The sequence below is a fragment of the Rana temporaria genome, chromosome 2, assembly GCF_905171775.1.
Source record: "Rana temporaria chromosome 2, aRanTem1.1, whole genome shotgun sequence".
NCBI classification, from domain to species: Eukaryota; Metazoa; Chordata; class Amphibia; order Anura; family Ranidae; genus Rana; species Rana temporaria.
This window is the reverse complement of record NC_053490.1, coordinates 414,444,004-414,461,682: the sequence shown is the minus strand read 5'-3', so window position 1 is coordinate 414,461,682 and position 17,679 is coordinate 414,444,004. Positions and strand designations below refer to the sequence as shown.

At 45.4% G+C, this 17,679-nt stretch overlaps 1 protein-coding gene across 2 annotated transcripts in view; it reads left to right on the top strand.

Annotated features, from left to right (window-relative positions):
• LOC120927479 (acetylserotonin O-methyltransferase-like) overlaps positions 1 to 17,679 on the top strand; it is a 54,635-nt gene that overhangs the window by 18,699 nt on the left and 18,257 nt on the right. For both annotated transcript variants that reach the window (XM_040338188.1, XM_040338187.1), the window contains exon 3: positions 15,092 to 15,221. In XM_040338188.1, coding sequence (XP_040194122.1) covers positions 15,092 to 15,221 — 130 coding nt within the window. The remainder of the gene's footprint in view (positions 1 to 15,091; positions 15,222 to 17,679) is intronic.

Below are 17,679 nucleotides of genomic sequence, written 5' to 3'. Positions count from 1 at the left end.
GGAGAAGAGAATAATAAAAGGTCAGGGGACTCCACCCCCCGGCAAAAAAGGATGCGCGAGAGGAAGCGAGCGAGGAAGGGGGGGAGAAAAGGAGGGAGAAAAAAAAAAGGGGCCTGATCTGGTTAATCCCCTGGGATCTCAGACCGGGAAAAAAAGAAAAAAAAAAAATATTCCTAAACCCTCCACCTAGCGTCTCCGACTTCCCTCCACACGGAGGAGAGGCGCTCTAATGGGGGTCGGTGTATGAGCATCGAGGAGAATCGCGCCTTCACGTAGGTCCGGGTGCCCCTCGTCTATTTAGTCTCCTTCCCTTCCCTTCCTGTGTACCCAAAAAAAAAAAAAAAAAAGAAGGATCTGGTGAAGATTTGCGAGAAGTGGCCCACAGAGAGAAGGAGAAAAACAAAGACCAAGAGAGGAGAGGAGCAAGAAAGGGGGAAAAGAAAAAAAAGAAAAATCCTCTCTCCCCCCCCCCTCCACTCCCCCCTTCCCCCTCCCCGTCTCCCCCCCCTCTACTTCCTAGACTTCCTAGACAGCTACCGGCCGTTTTAATATCTGGGCCTTTTCATCCCCCTCCAATAACATCGGTATCCACATATTTACAGTATTATACACAGTATTATACATACATATCATTATATATATACATAACATTCCTGTCATCCCTCATCTTCCCTCCTCCCACTTCTATCTCCCTTATCTCTTTCCCCTGCCTTAAAACAGAGATCTTACAATCTTAATACTTTGGCATTATTCCCTAACTCCCAAGATTTCCTTTCTTAACATTTTGGGTTGCTTGTTATTCTTCCCCTCCACCCCTCCCCCCCTTCCTCCCTCCCCTCATCCCAAATCTCACTAACCAATCCCATACCACCCCCCTTCCCAAATCCTTCCCTCCCTACCCTCCCCCCTTCCCCGTGTCGCTTCTTTAAATTAATCCTCTATTGACTGTGTTATCCCCATCCTCTAGTGTGTCTAGATATACTAGACATAAGTGTCAAATCATCCACAATTAAAGTGCTCTTGTTTACCCCTGTGAAAAATTCCTTTCTTATTTCACTGCATCCCTACTCTTCCCATTCCCTTAATTACTCGTGTCTAACTCCTACCCCCCTCCCATCCTTATATACACTTGATACTTAAACCCCTTATAATGTTTATCATATTTTCATTGGTGAAATGGTGTCCACCCCTTAACCACCAAACCCCTACCGACCCAATATCATACAATACAATATCATACACACACACAAAAAAAAAAAAAAAGAGTTCCCCTCTAACCCAACCCCAACCATTCTCCCTATCCCCTTCCCCCCCTACCCCCTCCCATCTCAACCCCAAATTCCCTCCCTCCCCTATGGTGGACGGGGAAGCCGATCATACCCTATGTTGTTTTCTGGATTCCCACTCTAACCTCTAATCCTCTATAATCGTAAACATACCCAAAATACACATACACACAATACTACTACACCGGCAATAAAACACCAACAACCAGCGTTTGGACGAGGCCTAATAAGGGCCTTCAAAAAAAAAAAAAGGACACAGGGAGAAAGATGTCACCAAGATACCACCAAAAAACAAAAAAAAACAAAAAAGGCACCAAATTCCTCATTGTTTCTGTACACAACCCCTATATGTGTTATACTGCACACTTTACTCAAACTTTACCAAAATCCGAAATATTTTCCCAGCCCTAAAAAAAAGGAGGGCTAAAAAAAAAGGAAGGGGGTGTAGGTTATTGTCAGAAATCCCCCTTTAACTGGGGGCAAGTGATTAGCTTCCTCTCCCTTTCTTCCAATATTGAGGGATGACTCTCCATGATATCGATGTCAATATTACTGTGGACCTTTGCTGTCTATATCCTCCCTCTATTTATCTGATACTGTAACTGGTAAATCCAACCAATTCGGTACTTCTATAGGCGTTGCTTCAAGAAATTCAAAGAGAGCAGGGAGCTGAGAGGGATCTCTTAAATTGAAATTTCTTCCTGCCCTTTTTATATTTACAGCCAGCGGGTATCCCCATCTATATGTAGCTTCTTGACTGCGTATATATTCAAGTAGCGGTCTCAACAAACGTCGTCTTGCTTTTGTTTGCCAACACAAGTCTGGAAATAGCTGTATACTTGCCCCCTCCCATATCACAGTTCCTTCTTTCCATACCTCCCTCAGAATATCCTCCTTTATTCTAAAGAAATGTATCCGGCATAACACATCCCGAGGACTGCTTTGATCTGGGTTCCTTATTGTAGGGACCTTATGCACTCTATCCAGCTCTATTAGGGACTCTGGATTTTTTTTTAGTATTTTGTTGAAAATAGATAAGACAGCTTCTCTTAGCGCAGCGCCCTCACAACTTTCCGGTATACCTCTAATGCGCACATTATTTCTTCTGCTTCTATTATCAGCCTCTTCAGCCTTTAATTGCAGTCTAACCAGCTGCTGTTGCTGTCTACAAACTTTTTCTTCCAGGGCTTCTAACCTACAGTCCCCTGTAGCTTGCTGGCTCTCTAATACAGCTATTTTTTGTTCCCCAACATACACTCTTATCCGGACCTCTTCCATCTCTTCTTTCAGCGTACATGTCATGGCCGTTAGCATTTTCTGAATGTCCTCTTTGGTCGGAAGGGCCTGGATAAGCCTACTTAGTTGTCTAATGTCAGGAGGCTGCTCTTGTACAGATATGTTCGCTATGCCCCCTTTATTCTGTGGGTCAGGGTGTGTATCCTCTCCTGCTGAGTGTATCTTTTCCTTTACCCTTGACATTTCACCTACTATGGCCATTTTCACACTTTTAATTTCTAGTGTGGGTAGCGCAGTCAGTGTCTCTGTATGCGTTGCGATATAAGCCCCCGGCAAGTTCCGTGTATCTGGCGTTAATGGTAATGGTAATGGTGACTTTACCTCTGTAGATGGATGCGGGGTACCTCTGATCTGCTCTTCCGCCGTCCACTCCACCTCGAGGGCTGCTACCGTGCTTCCCGTCCAGTCTTGATCCTCCTGTACCGTCAGGATCTTTGCTGCGAGACCTACTGCTGTGGCACCCTCCAGTACTGCAGTCTGCCGTTTTCCTTCTGCCTCTGCTGTGACCGCAGCGTATGGTTTCAATGTCACGGCGGCGGCTTGAAGGGAGCTTTCTGTCAGGGATTCCCTCCTCAGCGCGGCACTTCCACTGGCGTCTTCCTGCTGTGCACTGCCCCTTTGTACCGTCATGTATCGGGTAATGTACGTGTGGCCGGGCGTGTGCACACCTCCTGAGCTACCGCTCTTCTTTCCCCGCCGCGACATCAGCTGTTCAGAGCAGCATACTAGGCGCCACTCTCCCTCACTTGCCGAGAAGGGAGAAGGGAGAGGGGGGTCTCAGATCAGCCGTTCTCCTATCGAGGCGCACCACGGACCTCCGCTAGACCAGCGCGCTCTCACTCCTCCATGCTCACGTCACCACCCCCGATATTGTGTTTTTAGCACGACAGCATCGCGCTGATTCTCGGCGACATGGTGCCGAGATCTCGCCGACATCTCACACTCACTGGAATAGTGACAGCACATCCCAGCAAGCGCGTCATAGAAGCGACGGGAGATCCGACTTGGATTCCCGCCAATTCTACACGTGTGCGGCGTTTGTTATGAATCCTGAGGGGGAAGTCCCCGCCGGATTTTAAATAAAAATCCGGCATGGGTTCCCCCCTCAGGAGCATACCGGGCCCTTAGGTCTGTTATGGGTTGTAAGGAGAGCCCCCTACGCCGAAAAAAACGGCGTAGGGGGTCCCCCTACAATCCATACCGGACCCGTATCCAAAGCACGCTACCCGGCCAGCCAGGAAGGGAGTGGGGACGAGCGAGCGCCCCCCCCCCTCCTGAGCCGTACCAGGCTGCATGCCCTCAACATGGGGGGGTTGGGTGCTCTGGGGCAGGGGGGCGCACTGCGGCCCCCCCACCTCAGAGCACCCTGTCCCCATGTTGATGAGGACAGGGCCCCTTCCCGACAACCCTGGCCGTTGGTTGTCGGGGTATGCGGGCGGGAGGCTTATCGGAATCTGGGAGCCCCCTTTAATTGCGCCCAAAGTTACAGCGGCGTAACGTATCGGAGATACGTTACGCCGGCAGATAGATACACTAATCTATCTGAATCCGGCCCATTGTAAGGATCTAGTTGGGCTGCATTATGTGTCCTCTGGGTATCTGTCTTTTTACGGTGCTCTGCAGTTCAGGCCAGAGGTTCCCAAATGTATTTGGTATCAGAAAATAAATTACCCAGACCTCACGTGAGTTTAATGAGCTTTTGGCGTTTTTTTGCCAAAGCTCTTTGGCAAAAGAACTCTCTGCGTTGTGCCGTCGTATCTATGCGCCTGATTCTTAGAATCAGTTACGCATAGATATCTATTAGATCCGACAGGCATAAGTCTCTTACGCCGTCGGATCGTAACTGCATATTTAGGCTGGCCGCTAGGGGCGTGTACGCTGATTTACGCGTCAAAATATGTAAATCAGCTAGATACGCGAATTTACGAACGTACGCCCGGCTGACGCAGTAAAGTTACGCCGTTTACGTTAGGCTTTTTCCGGCGTATAGTTACCCCTGCTATATGGTGGCGTAAGTGCGGCGTACCAATGTTAAGTATGGCCGTCGTTCCCGCGACGAAATTTGAAAATTTTACGTCGTTTGCGTAACTCGTTCGTGAATGGGGCTGGACGTAATTTACGTTCACGTCAAAACCAATACGTCCTTGCGGCGTATTAGGAGCAATGCACACTGGGTGATTTCCACGGACGGCGCATGCGCTGCTCGTGAAAAACGTCAATCACGTCGGGTCACAGAACATTTACATAAAACACGCCCCCCTGTTCCAAATTTGAATTAGGCGGGCTTACGCCGGCCGATTTACGCTACGCCGCCGCAACTTACCGAGCAAGTGCTTTGAGAATACAGCACTTGCCCGTCTAAGTTGCAGAGGCGTAACGTAAATCGGATACGTTACGCCGCCGCAAAGATACGCCGCTGGACGAGAATCTGGCCCATAGGCTTTTAGCCATGGCGTGGTAAATGTAGGCAGGGTGTACATGAAGCTTAAAACTTCCACACTGCACCTGGTAGGAGGTAGGGCACAGTGTTAGGGGATGGAATACAGGTATTTTCAGGGCGGTGCAAGGATTTTTAACACCCTAGGCGAAACCTAATTTTGCCGCCCCCCTGGCTCCATCCCTGACTCCACCCCCTTTGTCCTGCCCATGTATACCCCACCTTTTTAATGAATCGCCTATCAAATGCAGCCCACCAGCGCCCATCAAATGCAGCCTCACCAGCGCCCATCAATGCAGCCTACCAGCGCCCATCAATGCAGCCTCACCAGCACCCATTAGATGCAGCCTCACCAGCACCCATCAGATGCAGCCTCACCAGCATCCATCAGATGCAGCCTCACCAGTGCCCATCAAATGCAGCCTCAGCTGCCTCACCAGTTGGGACACAGTCCTCCACCGCGCCTCTGACACTATGTACGAACGGAGCGGTGGCTGCCTGCTGATCCTGAGACTTTAGTTGCTTGTTGCAGAAAGAAGAGAGTAGGAACACTAGTGGCCCAGCACCCCTAGGCAACAGTGTGCCCTAGGCAGCTGCCAAGTTTGCCTAGTGGTAGCATTGGCCCTGGGTATTTTAACCACTTGAGTCCTGGAGCCATTTATTTTACTTTTTGTTTACATGTTTTAAAAATCATTTTAGGCCAGAAGATTACTTAAAACCCCCAAAATATTATATATTTTCTGAAAGCAGACACCCTAGAGTATAAAATGTTGACAATTCCATTGTTTTATGTTACATGATATAAGAGCCACGATTTATGAAACACAAAGTTTCAGTAAAAATAATACACTAAAGTACATTTTTGGGCACATAAATACAATTTATTACAAAATTTGTTGGATATATTTGTTGATAAAAAAGATGAGGTTGAGCCAAGGAAATAGATACCCAAGTCAAACTTTAAAGCAGAGTTCCAGCTGAACCCATGTTTACTAAAAAGTCAGCAGTTACAAAAAGTGTAGCTGCTGACTTTTAATAAACACACACTCACCTGTCCTGCATTGCAAGTGTGGGCACCCAGCTGTGACAGTTTGCAGCCTTACAGCCGGGTGCGCACTGAATAGCCCATTTCCCAGAAGATTGCGGGGGGGATGCCCAGCAACCAGCAGAGGTGGCTGCTTAGCCAGAGGTGGATAGGCAGCCACCTCTGGTGCCCTAAGGTGGCTGTCTAGCCACATTGTGCTGGCGCTGGTCCTGTTTGCACCCTCCCATACCCACCCCGCTGTCAGTCAGACTGAGCTCAGCTGTCCAATAATCAGCTGGCTCCAGAATTGCACATGTGCAGAAGAGAACTGGGGAAAGGCCACAAAATGTATGGGTTCTCCTGTGGATAGAAGAAGACCCTGGACTGCCGCACTCCTTAAAACGATGTCTTTATTGTACAAATAAAATCCAAAAAACAACCAAAGTGATGCAGTCAAAATGAAGTGAACAACAGGAAAAAGGTGGCTGACATGTTTAACATCATGTGATGCTTACTCGTAGCTACGAATGATGCCGCGTACACACCACACCATCACTTTATGCAATGTAAAAAAACGACGTTTTAAAAAACGTCAATTTAATTGACCGTGTGTGGGAGAAAACGTCGTTTTATGTCTTCTGAAAATCAACCCAAAAAAATTGAAGCATGCTTCAATTTTATGTGTCGTTTTTGCCCAACGTCGTTTTTTGTGTCATAAACATTGACCTTGTGTAGGTAAAAACGTCGTTTTAAGCCCGCGCATGCTCAGAAGCAAGTTAGGAGACGGCAGCGCTCGTTCTGTTCAGAATGGATTAAGCACATTCGTTAGGTCGTTTTCAGCTTATATAGAAGAAAAGAATGCGCTTCTTTACACCATGCTTTTAAATGCTACACAAAAATGGTCGTTTGTTGCGGCTGATCTTGTTACATAGTTATGACAAGCTTTTAACTTGATTATTTCTTGTTAGATAATGTTTAGGTTTGTGTTGTGTTATTTAGGTGTATCTTCCATCTTCAAACTTTAAAATATATATCTTGGCAACCATTTTGTTTGTGTGTTTTTATTTTGGCCCAAACTTTTGGTGAAATCTATATTTTGGGTTGATTTTGGAGTGTGTAAAGTGGCTGCAACAACATAATTTTTTTTTTGAAGTTACCCACAAACATGTGTTTTTACCTTGTTAATGTTTCCTAAAAGTTTTGTAAAATGGGTCTGCCCACTCACTAATGATCTCTCAAATAGCAAAAAAATACACATGGTCAAATTTGTATGATAAATCAAAAGTGCATTTATTCTGCCAAAATATGATTAAATAAAATGGTGGCAAACAAAAAACGCAACTTAATAAAAACAAAGATGCCAAGGAAGGCAGCACTTGAGAGCGTGCTTGAACTTAGTAAAACAAGGGTCCCCCAAGCCAACTAAAAATTCCATCAGGGGCACCGTGTTATTTTTTTGGCTTTCTCTTCCCAGCAGCCTTTCCTGCAGTCTTCCCTGCAGTCTTCCCTGCAGCCTTCCCTGTAGCCCGAGTCCTTGGGGGCTGGGTTCCTGGAGGCGATGTAGTGCCAGGAGCCAGAGCAGCCTCATGAAGAGGAGGAGCAGGAGCAGGAGGAGCAGCAAGGACAGGAGGAGCAATCCGCACAATGTCGGTGTCGTCATCGAGCTGCCCCAGGGATGCCATGCTTATGGCTTTGAAGATGAGGAGTTTGCAGCGCACACGCTGGCTCTGCTCCAGATTTTGGAGCTTGGCTGCAATGAGCGCTGCGAACCCCTCTACTTCACTGGGTGGCTCTCGGATGGCCGCAGTAGCTTGGCGAAGCAGGGCCTGGGTTTCCTCCTCCATTTGTCGAAGACTCCTGACCCTTTTTGCGGGAGTGCGGAGTGGAGGGATCCGGGAGATGGTATCCCGCCGGCGTGCCTCCTGGGTCCCACTGGGGCCTGCCACCTCCTGGCTCCCAGTGGGTTCTGCTACCTCCTGCCTTGCAGTTGGCCCTGGCTCCCCCTGGCTCCCTGTGAGCCCTGGCTCCCCCTGGCTCCCTGTGGGGCCTGCCTCCCCCTGGCTCCCTGTGGGGCCTGCCTCCTCCTGGCTTTGCTCTGCCTGTGTATCAAAAAAAGGGACATAGTTTATTTTTGTTTTTCATTAATCACACACATTTTTCAAATCATGAGAGATGCAAATTGAATGTCAATATATATTACACACAGGGTCGCCATCCCTAATTATGTGGCCCCTTACACACCTTCAGACATGGTCCCCCTGGAGTTGTGGGGGTTGTTGCAGGCTGAATTTGGGAATTAGGGGGCCTTTACACCAAAAAGCAAACTAGTCTATTTGGTGTCAACTAGATTTTACCCAAAAAGGGTGTTTGACATCTGGGACCCCTTGCAGGTGTATTGCGTCCCCCCCCCTACTGGCCTACCAGAAAATGACACACAATCATTCCGACCCCTTCATTTTTCTATCTTGTCCCCATCCTGTTTTGCCACTACTGTCTATTGATATTATCTTAAAAATTTTTATATTCCCTTTGAATTTAGAACACTAGTAACATCAATTTGACATCATTATTATACTTGTCATATACTAAATTCATATAAAAATTACATACCTGGCTCCATGGGTCACAATTGGGGTCCTCCAGGAACTCTTGATCTTCCTCCGAGCTTGCCTGCTCTTGTCTGCAGGGAAGACTGGAGGATTGGCTGCTATGAAGCTGGGAGCTACCTCTTGGGGGAAGGGTAGACAGGGATGGCCTGGTCTCAATATGGTCGTCCAGGAACTGCAGCTGACTGTAGTACCACAGGGTAGGTTTGTAGATGGAGTCAGCTGCAGCCCCAGACCTCATTGAGGCCAGGACTTGGACCCGTTGGGCCCTGTAGGTGCCCCTGATGGAATTAATTTTGTTCTTCACTGTGTCTGTTGTGGCGTGGGGGACCCTTGTTTTAACAAATTCCAGCATGCTCTCCTTTGCCTTTTCCCTGGCATCTTTGTTTTTATTAATTGTCTTTTTTGTTTGCCACAGAACAGGATGTTCTTTCCATTTCTGAATGAATTCAGTCATGAAGTCCACATCCTTGAAGGGATCCATTATTTCTGCAAATGAAACATATAATCAAAAACCTAATGTCAGTCAAGCCACTACTACTAAGCTTTATCACCATATCTAGCCCACAAACTCATTCCCTGTTCACTATAATAAAGTCAAAAATTAAGTTACGTACCGTCGTTTGAAATGATCGTGACTTCCGCCTTCTTCAACAGACTCTGCATGCCGATTTCAAACACGTCCGATCCCTTTTTACACTACGCACGCGTGACGCTCCGCGCGACACCCCACCCCTGACGTTCGGAATCGTCCTTTCCCCACCCCTTCTCTGTCGTTTTGTGAGGGAGAATGATGATGGACGACATGCATGACAATGTGGCTTCTAGCTCAAGCCAGGAGGCAGGCCAGGCCCAACCAGGCAGAAGAACCAGGTGCAGAGCCTCCAACATGTCCTTCCACGAAATGGTGGAGATGGTCATCATTTTTAGGAGGGAGGATTATGATGCCAAGCATGGCCTGTACAGGCATCCTAATAAAGTAAAAGCCGCAATAATGCAGAAGGTGATCAGGACGCTCCATCAAAAGTTTGGGAAACGCAGGAGCAGAGAGCAACTGCAAAAAAGGTGGTCAGACCTCAAGAAAACACCAGCAACTTGCTAAAATAAATAGGGTGATTAGAAGAAGAAGTAAGTAATTTTCATGTGTATTAATTATTTGGGTGTGTTCTTTGTGCCATGTGGTTTTTCTTTCAGGTTGACCAGAATTGTTATTATGATTGTTGGCCCAAGATTTTGTCGTCGGAGTCGTCGTTCATTCGCTGACTTTTAATAAGAAAAGCTGTTTTTTGTGAGAAATGGCATCATGCCTAGTTCGCATGGGCAAAGGGGAGTTGAATCACTGTATCAGACAAAAAGAGCGTTATTTGATTATTTAGGGTCGAACGAACGACGACTCCTAGGACCAATTATTCGACCCACAAACATGAAAGTTGTGACATCTTTTTGGTTTGAGGTGACATCAATTGTGGTATTGATGTAAATGTGTTTCTAACTAGATTTTAAAAATAAATAATACCTTAATATCCAGAAAAAGGAGCGTTTGCTCAGCAGTTCTTTACACATGTGGACTCGGTAGCACAATTATTTGTCACAATCCCAACCTATGTCGGGTGTCACACAGAGGTGAGCTGATCCAGTGGATACTTGGTTAGCTTCCATGTAGAAAACGACACCAAATATACCAAGATTTTAAAGTGCTTTGGGAATGGCTAAAATGCTGATCTCTGGTTTTTGAAGGGTTTTTAAAAACAACAATAGTGCCATCTTTTATTTTTAAAAACATAGTTTCTTTGACTTTCAGGCCTCTATAATGTTTTAAACTCATGTTTTCCCTTTCTTCAATCTCGTAGGGCACAATGAAGCAGCAAGGCAGGAGGCCCAAGAAAAACAAGCCACACCCCCGAGGGATGTAGACGAAGGGGAACCTGCCACAACATCGGGTAAAGTATCATATACCACAGCCTCAGGTAATGTAGATGTAGGCCTACATAATGTTAATACATGTTTTGGTCCCACATTTCAGGAACAAATCGTGCTGGTGAGGGACTTGACACCTATAGTGCCCAGCTCCTCATCGCAGAGGTGTTGTCGTGCAGGGCACAAGTCGAAGACATCCGTCTTGCCTCCCGCGAAATTTGGCACAAAGCCAAAACTCTGAAACTCTATTTTTGGATAATGTAAAAAAAAAAAAAAAAAAGTGATTTTATTTTTGGATAATGTAAAAAACAAAAAAAAAAAGTGATTTTATTTTTGGATAATGTAAAAAAAACAAAAAAAATATAAAAATGTGATTTTATTTTTGGATAATGAAAAAAAAACAAAAAAAAAACAAAAAGTGATTTTTTCTCTGTTAAAAAATAAACATATTTGTACTATCAAAAATGTGTGGCTAGTTCTTTGTATCAATGCTGACTCATTAAATAACTCAGGTATATTTTGTTTGTTAAGATTGACAATGATGGGAATTTAGTACATACCAAACACATGGCTCTATGAGAACCTATGCAAAAGCTAAAATACCCAAAATTATAAAACACAATTAAAATAAAAATAATTACACTGTTTATTCAAGAAAAAAGAAGATTTTATTTTTTACCCAAGATCGGGCATTGCAATGAGCCCCCCTCCTCATAAAATAATCCACATAGGATTGACGCACTGCACGTGCGGTTTGGGGGGCCAAGCCTGTATGGCTAGCCTCACGGAGCGCTTCCGGAGCCACAACATCTGCCTCATCAGGCAATACCGTTAGGTAAGTTGGCGAATGTCTTCTCAAATAATTGTGTAGAATGCAACAGCATAATATGATGTGATTCCATGTGTATTCCGCAAGGTTGATTGCAGTTAAAAACAATCTGAATCGGCTGGCCATGATTCCAAAGGCATTCTCTACCACACGTCTTGCCCTGGCCAGCCGATAATTAAAAACCCTCCTCTCAGGGGTGAGGGTGCGTTGGGGAAATGGCCTCATTAGGTGGGGACCCAATCCGAAAGCCTCATCTGCTAAAAACACGAAGGGCAGACCCTCTTCGTTCTCCTCCGCAGGTGGCAAGGCAAGGTCCTCCGACTGAAGCTGTTGGGCGAACTCCATCTCCGCAAAGACACCGCCGTCCGACACCCGGCCATTTTTCCCAACATCCACGTACAAGAAATCATAGTTGGCAGACACCACCGCCATCAAAACAACGCTGTGGAACCCCTTGTAGTTGTAAAAATGGGATCCACAATGGGGTGGGGGCACGATGCGGACGTGCTTGCCATCAATGGCTCCTCCGCAGTTCGGAAAGTTCCAACGCTGGGAGAAGTCCGCTGCCACAGTCTGCCATTCCTGTGGCGTGGTGGGGAACTGTATAGAAAAATAAGAAAAAATACATTCAAACAAACATTGTGAACAGAATATCTCAAAACATTCAAGGGATCCCAATAAAATAAAATAAGTTAATTTAATATTCCAAAATAATATGGGATCACTAAGCAGATGAATCACCCCCTCTGATGTGCAATAAAAAACATTAGGGGGAGGGGGGCCCGAGATGAGTTTGGGACCTGACAAACAACACCCAAAAATAATAAAATATTAATATATTTTGCAAGATATTAAAATAAAAAATAAAAAATTGTGTGTGTGTGTGTGTGTGGGGGGGGGGGGGTTGGACTACAATGGAGGCCACAAATAAAGGGGGATATAGGGACACACAAAATGCAGCACTACAATGGAGGCCACAAATAAAGGGGGATATAGGGACTAGGCTAGGTGGGTTTGGCCACAAAATAGAATGCTGGACAGGTTGGCTAACTAAAAGATACATGTAGGTCAAAAAATATTTAGAAAAACAGCATACATGGAGACAAAGTGAACATTGTCAGCATATTACAAACAGGTTAATTAGGGAGTGTTTTTGGTAACAAAATTAAGCAGACAATATAGACATAGTTTGGGCATTGAAAGGACACCACTTACCTTAACATAGTCCTCCTGCAGAACCTGAATGATGGCAGAACAGGTCTCCGGAATTATGAGGCCCAGAGCCTGGGGGGAGATGCCCGTCAAGAACTTCAAGTCCTGCAGACTTCTCCCTGTTGCAAGGTAGCGCAACATAGCAACTAGCCGCTGCTCAGCAGTGATGGCTTCCCGCATAACGGTGTCCTGCCTGGTGATATATGGCGACACCGAAGCCAAAAGCTGCTGAAATACGGGGTCAGACATCCTAAGAAAATTCCTGAAATCATCAGGGTTATTTTCTTGGATCTCCCGCAGCAGAGGCATATGAGAGAACTGGTCCCTGCGTAGCAACCAGTTCTTGGTCCACAACCTCCTCCTCACCCTGTTCATGGAACGTTGCCAGGATGCAGCACACATCCTAACAACAAGCACAGCACGATCTCGGCGACGAGTTCGTACCCGCAACATGGCTAGAAAACGGTTGTCAAATCAGATCAGACTAAAAATTACGACCTGAAGTACAGAATGGCCTCTGAAGAACCACCTTCAAAACAGCACCGTGCACACAAGAACGCACTGCCAAAACAAATACGTCCTGAATACAAGCACTGTATCACAGATCAGACGACAAATACAAAAACTGTACAACAGAAAACGAAATTTAAAGCACAAACACTGAAAAGCGCGAATTGTCTCTCACCAAACTTTTACTAACACGCAGCAACATGATATCAGCAAAAGAGGCCGTCTTCCGCATGGAAACGACCCTTTATAGTGACGTCGTACGTGCTTTACGTAACTGCGCTTTGCTAGAGCTTTTTGAAAAAGCGATGGTGTGTATGCTACGTCGTTTTTCAAAATGAAGTTTCCAAAACGTTGTTTTTTTTTCATCACAGAAAACGTCAAATTTTTAGATCGCATAAAGTGATGGTGTGTATGCGGCATAACTCTTTCATCCACCTTAAATTTAGAATAGCACCTGTACAGAAAGTACACAGGCGCTACAACTATATGCTTATTGCGATTTTTTCTCCCCAAAATATGTAGAAGAATATGTATCGGCTCAAACTGAGAAAAAAAGTTTTTTTTTAAAAAAATGGGATATTTATTATAGCAAAAAGTAAAAAATATTGTGTTTTTTTCAAAATTGTTGCTCTTTTTTTGTTTATAGTGCAAAAAATAAAAACCGCAGAGGTGATCAAAAACCACCAAAAGAAAGCTCTATTTGTGGGAAAAAAAGGACGTCAATTTTGTTTGGGAGCAACGTCGCAATTTTCATTTGAAGCGACGCAGTGGCGAAAGCTGAAATTTCGCCTGGGCAGGAAGGGGGTATATGTGCCCAGTAAGCAAGTGGTTAAAATAGAAAGAAGAAAATAAAATATTGTTTTTTTTCCAAATTTCCGTTCTTTTTTTGCTATTATCGCAAACAAATTAAAACAGAGTCCTGAAAAAATACGACAAAAGAAAGCTCTATTTGTGCGAACAAAATGATAAAAAATTTATTTGGGTACAGCGTAGCATGACCGCGCAATTGTCATTGAAAGTTCGAGAGCGCTGAAAGCTGAAAATTGGCCTAGGAACGAAGGGGGCGAAAGTGCCCAGTATTGATGTGGTTAAAGGAGAACTATTGTTTATTTATTTTTTCTATTTCATTTAGCTGTGGCACTTGTTGTCCCCTAAACACATTTGTTCGATTCAAGGGGGGTTTACATGACAAAATAAGTTATAGGCATAAAGAATATCAAAATGTAAAAGGTAGTACATTTGAGACTTTGAGTGTATGAATATTAATTGCAATACACCATGCAATTAAAAGCAACAGGGTCACTTTATTTGCAGCCATGCCAGCAGCACACATTTATCTTTTCTTCACCCCCCATTGGCTCTGTTCAGCATCCAAGAAGAAAGGCATAGTACTTCTGGCTGTGAGGGGGAGCATATGACTTAAGCAGGCCATAGATGATTAATTTTTCTTAATTCAAAGTGTCCAGCTGGTTGAATGAAAATAAAAATGACTTGATTCCCCCATCCACACACTCAAGGTGGATGGGGGAATCCTCTTCGCTGTGCCTTTGTATTCTGACAGCGAGGAGAATTTCCCGCTGTCAGATTATACTGATCAGCACCACCAGTTATAGCTGGCGGCACTGGTCGAGTGGCAAAAATTTGACAGGGCAATAGTATAGGAGTTGTTTGGTAGATCATCTTCTTTACGAACACCTTGCACCATACATGGATCAAAATTCAGTTGGTTATTGATGCTTGCTGATTTTCTGTCACAAAGGAGTTGTGGAGAACAAAATGAACCATAAAAACAACAAGCAGAACTTCTAACCTTCCTATCTTTATCTACAATTATGTTATGTCTGGACTTTGAGTTCAATGTGGCTGCAACTAAAACTATTTTATTTGCAGATATTTAGCTTCATGTATGACATGCCTGATAATTGGATCTTAAAGAATTAACACTTTGTTTTATTTATTTTATTTTATTTTTAGCATATTATTCTAACACAGATCTTTCTTCAGTACATCTGGTCAAATCAAGTCCAAAGTCCCTATATCACATGATGATGTACTACTCTAGCACCGTATATACATGCTGGCAATTCCTACCCCAAGCTGTAAGGTATAGTCATGAAAATGTGAACTTTCAATGTGTTAAAGTATAGCTTGTTATTAAATAAGTACTCTATATGTGGCAGCTATAATTGCTCATTATATACAAGGTGAGCCCATGTATTATCGCTACATCAATCAAAAGGCCACATAATGCTGACATTACTCATTAAAAGCTTTATTCATCCAGAACAAACACACAGAGAGTCCCTGGGCCAGATTCATGAACAATGGTGCAGATTTGCACCGGCGTGGTGCATAATTTTTAGACTACACCGGTCCAGCGCGGAGCGGCAGTTAGGTGATTCAAGAAACTTTTTTTGTCTACGATGCCCCAGCGGGGCGGATTTTAGACGGCGTAAGGCCAACTGGGAGTCACCCTATGCTAATGAAGTGCCGACCGTGGCGCAGGGGTCACGCCGGGGCGCATCTTAGACCGCACATGCTCAGTGACATCCAGGGGTAAATGCCCCAATCTGCACATGCTCAGAACTGCGCCCTGGCGTGATCCCTGAGCTACGCCGGTCCACTACCAATGCCCAGTCCATAAATCAGCCCAGACTTCCGCCCTGCAGGTGCAAATGTACTTAAGCTTTTTTTTTCCAAGCTAGGTCGTTTGCATTGTGGTGGGGCAGTTATGGCTGGTGAGGTCATCCTGCAGGATGCTGGTTAATTCCAGGATGACTTCACGGCTGAACCTGTAGGTGCGATACACCTCCACTTCCCCCATGTCAAAGACGTTAATGCGCGGGCGGAAGATCCTCTCCCGTGCCCTCCTACGTGCCCTTTGACGCAATAGTGCAAGGACCACGGCTGCCCCTGGCATTATGGGATGTGTATGTAGATTAGCTGTGAGATTGGTGTGGGTGAATTCCTCCAACAGCTCTCACTGCTGATTGCACAGTCTACACAGCCCGGAATGCAAAGGTAGGCCGGTTGCCCAAAGTATTACCTGTGTACCTATGTTTTCAACAAACACTCCATGTTCAGCAACCAAACAAGTATTGTCTTGTTTTGATGTTGTTAGCAGTTGGAATATCTATATTCAGACTGGGAGGAAGCGGTATATGACAAAAGCACTCAAGCGGAGTGTGGGACGTTTTGTTACATTGGTGGCAAGAAATGGGGTGCATCCTGCAGTCTGGGACATCAAGACCTCCACCTGGATCCAAGGTCCAGATAGCAGGAGAGGAGAGGTACAGATACCAGCCGCCATGGAAGAAGAATTCGGAAAGGAGGTTGTGAGAAATGTGGATAAAGCATAAGGGACCAATATCAGTGCAGATCCTGCTAAGATGGTATGATTCTGTCTGCCTACAACTCCTGGAAGAAAGCGGTAGCTTGTGTGCAGCACCACCAGGGAAGAAATCTCCCCTCAGGTACTGGTTGCAGTATGAAGTGCCATTGCTGTTATTGGGGGAACAACCGAACCAGGAGTGGACAGCAGAGTTAATCAGGCTGATCCGGACAGAGATGTGGTTGAAGAAGAGCTACAGAGCCCTCCGGTGGTATGTAGCCCAAGTGTGCCCATGGACAGCGGACAGGCTTTGACTACGGTGGCCTGGGATTGTTGTACTGGAGGCTGTCCAGGGACCCCAACTTTGGGAGTGATCGAGAGTGGCATTTGGAAGAAATAATGGAGCACAGAGAGCAAAGACTGAATGTCTCGGAAGTGCTCTGGGCATGGGAAGATTTGAAATTTCTGGCAATTCAGGAATGGAAGCTGGAGATCGCCTACAGACAGCTGCTAGACTCTGCTCATCAGCAGGGGGGCTCCCTTTGCCTGGGACTAACAGGAAATACCAGTAGATAGCTCTAAAATCCTGGCTAAAGTGTCGGCAAGGTGGAATAGTAACAGTGTGCTTTGCTCACCTGCCCCCGCAGCTATGGATGCGGATGTCTTATGGCGGATGCAGCAAGTGCTGACTGACCTTGATGAATCTGCTGCTTATACATACGTTGATGAATAGATCAACTTGTTTATGTAAGGCACCTGTGATAAGTAGTGTCCGAAGTGGAGCTTTTGTGCTTAGGATTCAGGCGAAAACTTAGTCAGGCAGATCAGGCCAGCAACAGATCAGGCAAAACAGTACACAATCAAAATCCAGCAGGCAAAGGTCATACACAAGCTTGCGGTGAAGTACAAACTCAGCAGGCTAGAGAGTAGTCAGGAATTCAGGCAGAAGTTCATATACGGTATTCAGAGTCACAAAGCAGTCACAACACCCAGGGAGCTAGTCCACACAAACTGGCACTGAGAGACAGGAAGTGCTACTATTTATGGGCTGCTTTGATTGTAGATTGTAAACAGCTGGCAGCAGGTGGGGCGACCAAGGAGTCCAAGGTAATGCATCCAACTGAGAGAACATAGCCATAACTCCAGAGCTCCTCCGGGGCACAACAAGAAAGACTGCAGATGTGGGACCAGGAACATCCCGGTTTGAATACACCCAGCTACATGACAGGGC